This window comes from Dipodomys ordii, unplaced genomic scaffold (genome assembly GCF_000151885.1).
Source record: "Dipodomys ordii isolate 6190 unplaced genomic scaffold, Dord_2.0 Scaffold13, whole genome shotgun sequence".
NCBI lineage: Eukaryota > Metazoa > Chordata > Mammalia > Rodentia > Heteromyidae > Dipodomys > Dipodomys ordii.
The window spans coordinates 18,222,745-18,233,562 of NW_012267229.1; the positions used below are offsets into that span (position 1 = coordinate 18,222,745).

At 51.3% G+C, this 10,818-nt stretch overlaps 1 protein-coding gene across 1 annotated transcript in view; it reads left to right on the top strand.

Annotated features, from left to right (window-relative positions):
• Positions 1-890: 890 nt before the first annotated feature.
• Positions 891-10,818, top strand: part of LOC105981511 (lipopolysaccharide-binding protein-like) — an 18,241-nt gene continuing 8,313 nt past the window's right edge. Inside the window, exons 1-9 of the mRNA XM_013010704.1 lie at positions 891-1,020; positions 2,845-2,959; positions 3,532-3,660; positions 5,365-5,520; positions 6,047-6,110; positions 7,760-7,823; positions 9,295-9,386; positions 9,969-10,145; positions 10,514-10,636. Coding sequence (XP_012866158.1) covers positions 891-1,020; positions 2,845-2,959; positions 3,532-3,660; positions 5,365-5,520; positions 6,047-6,110; positions 7,760-7,823; positions 9,295-9,386; positions 9,969-10,145; positions 10,514-10,636 — 1,050 coding nt within the window. The remainder of the gene's footprint in view (positions 1,021-2,844; positions 2,960-3,531; positions 3,661-5,364; positions 5,521-6,046; positions 6,111-7,759; positions 7,824-9,294; positions 9,387-9,968; positions 10,146-10,513; positions 10,637-10,818) is intronic.

Below are 10,818 nucleotides of genomic sequence, written 5' to 3' on the forward strand. Positions count from 1 at the left end.
TGGCTGTGTCACAATCAGTGCAGCTGGGGCCCTGCCTGGAGGACCTGGGGTGGCCTTCGTTCCTCCCCTGCCCGTCCCCATGTCCACACACACACACACACACACACACACACACACACACACACACGGCGCGCCCGGATGTGTTTGCACACTGACATGATTACGTACTGTGGGGCAAGTTCCACATGGAGAGCCTGTGGTCACAGGGTGGGCAGCTGTGTCAAGAGCCTGTGGTGGCTGCTTGCTTAGTATTATTTCTTTTGTTTTGTTTGGGGACTAAGTGTTTAAAGATTTGCCAGGCTGCCCTGCAGAAAATTAGAACATCAGTAAGGCTTAGGACAGCCTGCTTTCCCTCGGAAGGAAAGCAGGCAGAGAGAGCGAAAGAGAGAGACAGAGACAGAGAGACAGAGACAGAGAAAGTGCCCAGCACAAAGGAAGGACAGGGCTGGGATGCATCACATCTGGTTTTCCTCCTGGGTCTGCCATGTGCTGGCTTGTGATCTTGACAGAGAGCCTCAGTTTCCCCATCTGCCCCCAGGGTCTGGGGGGGGGTATCTCCAGGGGAGGCAGCAGGTGTTCAGCCTTGGGCCACGCCCCCTTCCTAAACCTGCCAGGAGTCACAGGGCTGCTTTCTTCCCTCCCTCCGCCTGTCATTCTAAATTCTTTAAGGTACACGGTCCCCCACTTTGTAGCCCAGGCTGGCCTTGACCCCTGACCCCACGGTGTTGCCCAGTTCCCGCCCGTGGGGCCTCCTCTTCCGCTCTGCTCCCAGCTGCCCTCCCCCCCCCCTTCCTTCCTCATGACCGGCCCTGCCCAAGGCTTGGCTATTTAAAGGAGCCAGGTCCAGCCCACCACAAGACAGTTTCTGCCCAGCGCACTGACAATCCAGGATGGAGACCTCAGTGAATGCTGAGGCCCTGCTGCCCATTCTGCTGGGGCTGCTGCTGGCTGTCACCCCGGGGACTCTGAGTGCCAACCCCGGCCTAGTGGCCAGGATCACCGGCAAGGGCCTGGAGTATGGTAAGAAGCCCTGCTGGGGGCTGGACCTGAGGGTCTGGCACCAGGCTGCTCTGGGCACCGACGGGCACAGACAGACCCCCTTCTGACCAGGTGCCCCCAGCCGTGTGGCTCACACCCTGTCTGCGGTGGCAGGGGTCCCCCAGGAGTGGATGCAGGAAGCCCAGTAGGGAGGGGGCAGGGGAGGTGAGGAGGAGGAGGGGCCAGCAGGGGCAATGCTACCCCCTCAGTGTCACCCCAGGCATGGGGTGGAGTTTGAAAACACACTTTAAGCCTCCTGGCAGGAGGGGCTCAGGGGACCAAGCAGAGCCTGTATAGGACTCACACGGACTTACCAGTTCACCTATTAGCGTGGTGCAGTCAATTCATGCCTGTAAGCCTAGCTCCTTGGGAAGCTGAGACCTGAAGATTGAGGTTCAAAGTCAGCCCAAGCAGACAAATTCAAGAGATTCTTAAATAACAAAATGCTGGATGCAGAGGCATGGCTCAAATGCTCAAGAACACTAGCTTTGAACTAAAAAAAAAAAAAAAAAGCCAACTGAGGGTTCCAAAGCCTGAGAGTTCCAAAGCCTCAATACTTGCACATACACACAAATTCTTTTTAATTACTTAGCTACATAATATCTATCAGATGCTCCATGTAGTGACTGCTCAGTTTTATAGAATGGGTCCAAGGACTGCAGGCAAAAGTAGGCTAAGGGAAAAAAAAAAAAAGCCAGGCATTGGTGGCTAACACCTGTCATCCCAGCTACTTGGGAAGCTGAAATCAGTAAGATGGAAGTTCAAATCCAGCCAGGTTAAAAAAAAAAGACTTCATAAGGCCCTCCCCTCCCCACCAATAAAAGAGCTGGGTGTGAGGGTTCATGCTTGTCATCCACCTACAGTGGGAAGTATCAAATAGAAAGAGGGTGGTCAGGCCAGCCTGGGAAAGGTAAGACCCTATCTCAAAAGCAACCAGAGTGAAAGGGACTGGGGGTGTGGCTCAGGTGGTAGGTAGAATGTTTGCCAGCAACGTGGGAGGCTCTTGATTTCAAACTCCAATACTGGTTTCCCCCAACCAAGAAAAAAAAAAAGCTGGTAAAAGTAGCACTATTGTTTCCCAAAATATTCAAACAAAACCTCTCAATCATCCTGCCCAAGGAACAAGGGAAGGGAAGGGTGGTGTTTCTACCCCCAAATATGACACACGTGTGGCACTTCTGCTGCTTTTCTAGAAGAAAGCAGTCATACTCCTCAGGTAGGTAAGGCTGTGGGATTCCCAGACAGACCAGGGACAGAAAGGGGAATCAGGGAGGGCTTCCAAGAGGAGGTAAAACAAAAACAACACAAAACAAACAAACAAACAAAAACAGCTGTAGGAATTCACCAGAGCAAAGAATGGCATTCCAGCCAGAGCAACCTTCTCGTGTTCATTTGCTAGAAAGAAGAAGGCAAACTATAAGGGGCAAAAAGGGAGGCCCATGGTCACCTGTGTGCAAACACCCTGCAGGTGGCAGGTGCCGGGGCCCTGGAGCCTCAGGAGAAATAATAGTGCCCACTGCCTGCTGTCTGTATCCAAACCCTAGATCCAGAATACTTGTCTTCTGTCCCTTTCCCGATGCACCTGCGCCCATAACCGCACAACCAATCACCCGAAGCTGGCCATCTTGGTCCCGTATTCTGAATGGTATGAGCCCCTAGTCGGGCTCATAAAGGCAGTCCATCCATCACAGGGACACCAGGAGAACCAAAGGGGCACACTAGGCTGGGTGGGAGCCCCTGGAGAGTTTAGAGCGGGGGAAGGGGGCAGGCAGGCCAGGCTGACTCCCGCCCTTCCCCTGTCTGCAGCGGCCAAGGAGGGACTGCTAGCCCTGCAGAGAGACCTGCACAAGATCACCCTGCCGGACTTCACCGGAGACTTCAAAATCCGCCCCATAGGCCGAGGACACTATGACTTCCACAGGTGGCTGGGCCAGGGGCGGGTGGGACGCTGGCAAGCAAGGCAGAGTCCAGGGACTGGGTTAGGATCCATTTGGGACAGACAGCAGGAGTTTAGAAGGGAAATCCTGGAAAGGCACCGAGCTCCTGTGCTCATCATCCAAGAAGATTAGCAAGGACTTGGTGGTGTCTGTGACCCAACCTATCCACCCTGCACATAGCCCAGAAGGATAGATGGGCCTGAAAGTTGAAGTACACTAGCTCAGTTATTAGTGTTGTGTTTTCTGGGTGCGGAAAACATCAGGGAAGGCTTCCCAGAGGAGGTGGCACTATTGCTATCGCAGAGGAATCACAAGATATAAGCAGCTCGCACTTTTTAGAATAGACAGTGGAAGTAGGAAGGCAATCAGACCTACAGCCTCTCACCACCCCTTTTCATGCTCACAGCTGGACCAGAGCTGTTTGCGCCTGGTTTCTGTCTGAGGAGTCAGGTGGCTGCTGAAACAAGTCCCACGGGGGCTCAGAAAAGGGAGCAGAGGCCCTGGTGAGGGGGGTGCAGGCTGGGCCTGACGCCTCCCTTCACATCCATACCCACAGCCTGGAGATCCACAGCTGCGAGCTGCCACACTCCACCCTGAAGCCCCTCCCCGGCCAGGGCCTGAGTCTCTCCATCTCCGATTCCTCCATTGGGGTCCAGGGCAGGTGGAAAGTGCGAAAATCTTTCGCGTAAGTCCATCCCTCTCCCTGGTCCTGGGGCCCTGACCTTGGCCTCCACCTCCTTCTTCCTGGTTGCAAAGTATTTGTAGCTTATCAGAAAGGTAGCAAGCTCTGAAGTAGCCCAGATGGAACTCAATGAGATCAGAGACCTCCAAGGGGAGGGAAGGGTTAATAAAAGGAAAAAGAGTCAGCCTGAGCCAGGCGGAGGTGGCTCACGCCTGTCATCCTTGCTACTTGGAAGGCTGAGAGCTGAGGATGGTGGTTCAAAGCCAGCCTGGGCAGGAAAGTCCGTGAGACTCTCATCTCCAATGAACCACCAGAAAACCAGAAGTGGCACTGTGATTCAAAGTGCTAGAGCGTTTGCCTTGAGCAGAAACAAGAAGCTCAGGGATAGCACCCAAGCCCCAAGTTCAATCCCAAAACAAACAAGGGGGGAAAAATACCCACAAAAGATCAGCTTGGTGAGGGAAAGGCTGTTGGGGACCAGGGGGACAGGAAGACAGCTGAGACCGGAATACTGAGCTCAGCTGAGGTACCTCATCTTTGTCTGCCCTTGGGGACCCGACCCGGCACTGTCAGCCTTGCTGGGATTCTCATAGCAAAGTGGTCAGGGTGTGGGTGGGCCTGGTTTTGCTCCCTCTACCCCCTGCCCTTGGCACTACTCACATGGCACTGTGTCCTCTCTGCCTTTCCTCCGGTCCTAAACGTGAGCGTGCCCCCAAGTCTGAAGGACCTGGATCGGGTTGGGTGAGGGCCCAGCCTCCTGACCTCCATTCTGAGACACTTCTTCAACACAGTTGCATTCTGGGTACCAGGGCTCAGGGCTTCCACACAGAAATCGGGGAAGGACACAGTACAGCCCAGAGCACAAGAGATGCCAGTACCCGCTGGGTGACACACCTAACCTTGCCCTGCTCTGATTTCTTGCTGGTTAATTGGAGATGGAGTCTCACAGACTTTTCTTCCCTAGGCTGGCCTCAGACTGTGATCCTCGGGATCTCAACCTTCTGAGTAGCTAGGATTACAGGTGTGAGCCACTGGCACTCGGTTTTGTTTTCTCCTTGTTGATAATCCTTCACAGGCTTATTTGTCTTTGAACTTGCTGTTCATGTCTTTAGTTTTTAGAACTTGGCAGTCCTTTTGTCCTTTTCTTATCAATGTATCCCTTGTCTGTGAAGGCAATTAGTTCATATATTAAATATATTAGCGACTGGCTGTTTTTTTTTCTTATTGAATTTTTGTTCACTTGTGTGAATGTATGACTGGTGAGCTATAAATCTGGGCTCTGCCTCTCCCTGACCATAAATACCTGAGTTCTCTTCTAGAACTTTAATCCTAGATCTTTGTTTAGCTCTGCTTTTTGTTTTCTTGGGTGTTTTTATTTTTATTTTTTCAGTTGTAGGGCTTGAACTCAGGACCTGGGTACTGTCCCTGAGCTGATTTCTGCTCAAGGCTAGTGCTCTGCCACTTTGAGCCACAGCTCTTTTTCTGGTTTTCTGATAGTTAATTGGAGATAAGAGTCCCACGGACTTTCCCACCTGGGCTGGCTTTGAACCTTGATCCTCAGATCTCAGCCTCCTGAGTAGCTAGGGCTATAGGTATGAGTCATTGGTGCCCAGCTTTATTTTTTGAGATGAGAGTGAGTTCTGGTCTCTCCCCATGGAGGCCGAGGGGAGGATGGAGGGGTCACGCTGCCTACCTGGCCTCCCCCAGGAAGCTACAGGGCTCCTTTGACCTGCTGGTCCAGGGCCTCACCATCTCCGTGGACCTCCTCCTGGGCACCGACCCCTCAGGGAGGCCCACGGTCACTGCCCCCCGCTGCAGCAGTCGCATCTATGACGTTGACGTGGACATATCTGGAGGTCTGGGGTAAGTTGCCATTGGGAAGATCCCCTGCCTGACCCACAGTGCGGCCCATGCCCACCCCCGGGCCTGCAGCCCCCCTCCCCTGCAACACCAGCTCTGGAATAGGAGGCATTCCACGCATGCACCTTTGGGAACCCTGTGCACACAAACAGAGGCAAATTTAAGCAGGAGAGTAGGTGTGCCATTTGCACAGGATACGTCAACTTTAAGGGACCCTTTGTCAAATGAATCAAAGTTGGCTTTTGGCTGAAGGAGAGCGTGTAAAAAAAATAAACAAGGCTGTGGTCAAGTTGCGACACCTCAGAGTTTCTACGTCCTCTATTTTAAAAATGTGGAATCTCCAGCTGCTCCCCCAATTCCATTGAACTTGACAGGGGAGAGGGGTGGCTGGGAGCCAGCTGCTCTGAGCTCAGAGGGAACTTTGTGCTGGGACACTGGGCCCAACAGGGTGCAGGATGGAATGCCCTCCCCCAGAGCTCCCTGTCCAGTGGCAGACTGTCCTCCTTGGCTATGCTCTGCTTCCTGCCAGGTGGCTGCTGAATCTTTTCCACAACCAGATCGAGTCCAGGTTCCGAAAAGTGCTGGAGGACAAGGTAAGAAATGCAAGGCTAGCCAGGAACTGGTAGCCCAAACCTGTAATCCCGACTATTCAGGAAGCTGTGATGTGAGGATCTCAGTTCAAAGCCAGCTTGGAACAGGAAAATTTGTGAGGCTCTCTTATCTCCAATTAACCAGCAAAAAAAAAAAAAAAAAAGCTAGAAGTAGTGAAAAAGCTTAGGGACAGTACCCAGGCCCTGAGTTCAAGATCCAGTACTGGTACAGAAGAGGAGGAAGAGGAGGAGGAGGAGGAAGATGTCAAGACCCTTCCATGCGTCTGTCATGCACAAACCACTCACCGGGGTCACAGAGCTGGTCTATGGCCGAGCTCCGGGCCACACTCGGGTATCTGGACTCCATGACCATCTAGTTACAGAAGGAATTGGCTGCCTGGCATGGGTAAAACAGAAGCAGAGGGAGGGGAGAAAGGAGCCCCCAATCTGCATGCTCAGTCTTGCTCACCATCCCCACACTACCCAGAGTCCCTAAGACCAAAAGGAAGCCATCACTCAGCTGCCCCTGAGACCAGGAGGGGGCGGGGCCTAGGTAGAGCTTGGCCAGTATGGGGGGAAAGGGGGGGCCAAGGGTTAGACTTCCCTGTTCAAAAGTATTGTGAAATGTCCAGACTTTGTACACTTTGGCTAACGCAAAGAGGTATCCGGTTCACTTCCATTCCTTTGCACTCTCACCCCCAACACGGGGTACTGTGTCTATGCCAACGACTGTGTGGGAAAGGGAGAAAGTGAAAAGTTGAACTCTCTTTCTCTCTTTCTCTTTCTTCTTCTTTCTCCGGCCAATCTCTGGTTTGGCTTTGTGCGCCCCCTGGTGGTAGAAGCTGGAACAGCAAACGCTGCTCTATTTCCCTCTTTCCCCACCCACCCCCCTCCCGCTTCCTTTCTGCTTCTGGGGTTCTCAGATCTAAGCAACTTGAGAAATACCCACCCTCCTGCTCCAGTACCCCATGTGCTGCCTTTTATTTCCCCTGTGGATGATGGAGATAGCAGTGATTAGTAACAGTATTATGTAACAATAATAAAACATTGCAGTTAAGTGTAATAATTATCACAGTCCTAAAACACTGTGATCATTACTGTTTTGAGACACTACTACAGAACATATTATTGTGCAAATATTCCATTTTTGTGTCAGTCCCAGGACTTGAACTCAGGGCTTGGGTACTGTCCTTTAATTTTTTTTAAGGTAGTGCTCTACCACTTGAGCCATACTTCCACTTCCGATTTTCTGCTGGTAAAATGGAGATAAGAGTCTCATTGACTTTACTGCTCAGGCTGGCTTCAAACCTCAATCCTCAGGTCTCAGCCTCCTGAGTAGCTAGTATGACAGGAGTGAGCCACTGGCACCATTTAGAAAGCATTTTTGATGGTGGCCTCTCCAACCTACCATCTTTGTGGGGGGCTTCTCCAGCCCAGGCCTTGGGGGACATCTGAGCTGTCCTGTTGGGTTCTTTCAGAGACCACAAAGGATCCACATGTGGTTTAATCCTGTCTGTCTCCTTGTGCCTGGCACATGACAAGCTCTTGGAGATGTTTAGGGAATCTGTGATCACTATGCAGACTTGGAAATCATGTTTCTCAAAGTGGAGGAACTCACTCAGTCCTGCTCTCTTTCTTGCTCTTCTTGTCAGATTTGTGAAATGGTCCAGAAATCAGTGGCCTCCGACCTGCAGCCTTACCTCCAAACCCTGCCAGGTAACGGATGTTTCAACCACCCCTGGGCCTCTTGATTTCCATTTGGTTCCATAAGAGCATCTGTTTCTCAAACATAAATGGGACAGAAGTATAGAAAAGAACAATTTAAAATCCCTTTGCACCTCTGCTTTTCTTCCCACAGGTGACTTCTATTTAGGAGTATATCTTTTAAGATGTTCAAGGTATTTTCTTTGTGTATCAGCATGGGAATATAAGCACTTGTACACATTCTTATTTGTGATCATATATGTATGTAAGTAATCATGGTGCATGTCCCTTAGTGTACACAGGACACATGATATTTTTTGTTCAGGGGACTTGAACTAAGGGGTTAGGCACTGTCCCTGGGTTCTTTTGCCTAAGGCTAGCACTCTACCACTTTGAGTCACAGCGCCACTTCTGGTTTTCTAGTGGTTAATTGGAGATAAAAGTCTCACAGGGACTTCCCTGCCTGAGCTGGCTTCAAACAGTGATCCTCAAATCTCAGCCTCCTGAGTAGCTAGGATTACAGGCATGAACCACCAATGCCCAGCCACCCACTTCTTTTTAAATCTCTAATCTTAGGGAAACCTCTAGGTCAGCATATGTCAAATGAAGTCATTTTTAAAACTTTTTTTTTTAAGTACTGAGATCTGTGCTTGAGGATTCAGGTTCTCTAACACTGAGCCATACCTTTAACCCATTTTGCTCTTGCTATTTTTTAGATAGGACCTCACTTTTTTTTTCCTTTTTTTGGGGTCTGGTTGTGGGGCCTGAACTCTGGGCCTGGGCGCTGTCCCTTAGCTCTTCAGCTCAAGGCTAGCGCTCTACCACTTGAGCTACAACACCACTTCCAGCTTTTTTTTTTCTTTTTGCTTATGTGGTGCTGAGGAATCAAACCCAGGGCCTCATGCATGCAAGGCAAGCACTGTACCACTGAGCCACCTTCCCAGCCCAGGACCTCACTTTTTTTTGCTTGAGTGCATCCTGGACTGTGAGCCTCCCATTTATTCTTCCCGTCCTGGCCAGGATAACAGGAGTATACCACTGCACCCAGTTTTTATTGATTGAGATGTGAGGGAGAGAGGACCCCACTAATTTTTGCCAGACTGGCCTCAAATCTCCATCTTCTTGATTACACCTCCCAAGTCGTCAGGATGACAGGGGTGAGCTATCTTTGCTCACCCCATTCTAGTGTAACTGTCTGTAAGTGGGACCCTGGCTCTTGATGCCCACCAAAAGCGTGGAAGGACAGCACCTGACGATTGTCTGAGAGAATCCCGGATATAGTACTGGTTCGTCTGAGGCCCAGGCTGGGGGACAGGGAACCCTCACTCATCATGACTTCTGGGCCTGGGGGCCAGGGCTGGGGCAGGTGGGGCAGGGCTGTGGGGAAAGCCCTGGGTGTGAGAAATCAGCCCGAAGCCTCTGCTCTTCTCCATCCACCTAGGCTGAGCCTGGTCCATAATCCTGTCCCTTGTCTGCTTCACAGTCACCGCCAAGATTGACAGCCTCGCGGGCATCGACTACAGCCTAGTGGAGGCCCCTCAGGCCACAGCCCAGGCACTGGACATGATGTTCAAGGTGAGGCCTTGCAGCAAGCCGCCTCAGCTCAGCCCAAGCCCCCCGCCACCCATCCTAACTTCACAGCTGCCCTGTCTCCCCAGCCATGCCTGCTGTGCCAGAGGTAGGGCAATATGGAGCTATGGGGAGCCGTCCACCCTTAGGTCTTAGGTTATGGGGCTTGAACTCTGGGCCTGGGCACTGTCCCTGAGCTCTTCAGCTCAAGGCATGTGCTCTACCACTTGAGCCACAGCGCCACTTCCAGTTTTCTGGTGGTTCATTGAAGATAAGAATCTTACGGACTTTTCTGCCCAGGCTGGCTTTGAACCGTGATCCCCAGATCTCAGCCTCCTGAGTAGCTAGGATTACAGGCAGGAGCCACCACTCCCCCCCCCTCCCGCTCACCCTTAGGTTTTATGACACACCCTTCCCCTCCTCCTTGCCAGTAGGGGCATGCTCACGGGGGACTGGCTGGTGCATCCTAGCCCCAAGTAAACATGGATTTCACTGGGAGGCTCCAGCCAGAGCCCCTGACTCAGGGCCCAGGGTCCAGCCCAGAGACAGGCTGTGAAAAGTCCAGTCAGATCCCCTTTCTGTCTCCAGGGTGAAATCTTCAATCTCCACAATCGCTCTGAGGTGGCAGCACACGCTCCAGTCATGAGCCTTCCCGAGGATCACGAGAAAATGGTCTACTTTGCCATCTCCAGTTATGTCTTCAACACCGCCAGCCATGTTTATTACCAGGCCGGCTACCTTAGCTTCTTCATTACAGATGACATGGTGAGGAGGGAAGCAGAGCAGGGGCCTCTCCCTGACATTGTAAAACTGTTCTGTTTACACTGAGTTGGGGGGGGGGAATACAAGTCAGCCCAACTTTCCCTTATTGCTTTGGCTGCCAGGAAGCTCAAAGCCCAAGTTCTTTCTCTTTTATAACAACTACCAAAGACATTGCAGTGTGCATATCTACATTTCACTTTTCTCTTCGTCTGTGCCTATGAGTAGCTGTAGTAGCAGTGGCAGTACTAACGCTTTGATTCATTCAGTGCCTCCAGTTTGCCTAGACTAGCTCTAGCTCTTGAGCCACACCTCCAGCCTTGTTTTGCTGCTTATGTTCCCGTTGAGTGCTGACTGTGAACCTTGACCCTCAGGTTCTCAACCTCCTGAGTAGCGAGGATGCCTCTGGCAACTCAGTTGAGACCTATTATTCTAATTCACATTTAAAAAATCTGAATGATTTGTTGAAATTTCTTGAAAATGTTTTAGCGAATGAGGTAAGATATCCCATTCCTGGGTAAATGCATACAGTTATCGTAGAAAAGGGGACAAAGACCAAATCAAAAGTAAACAAACCATCAGGGGCTGGGAAGGTGGCTCAGTGGTAGAGCACTTGCCTTGCATGCATGAGGCCCTGGGTTCAATTCCTCAGCACCACATAAGCAAAAAGAAAAAAACC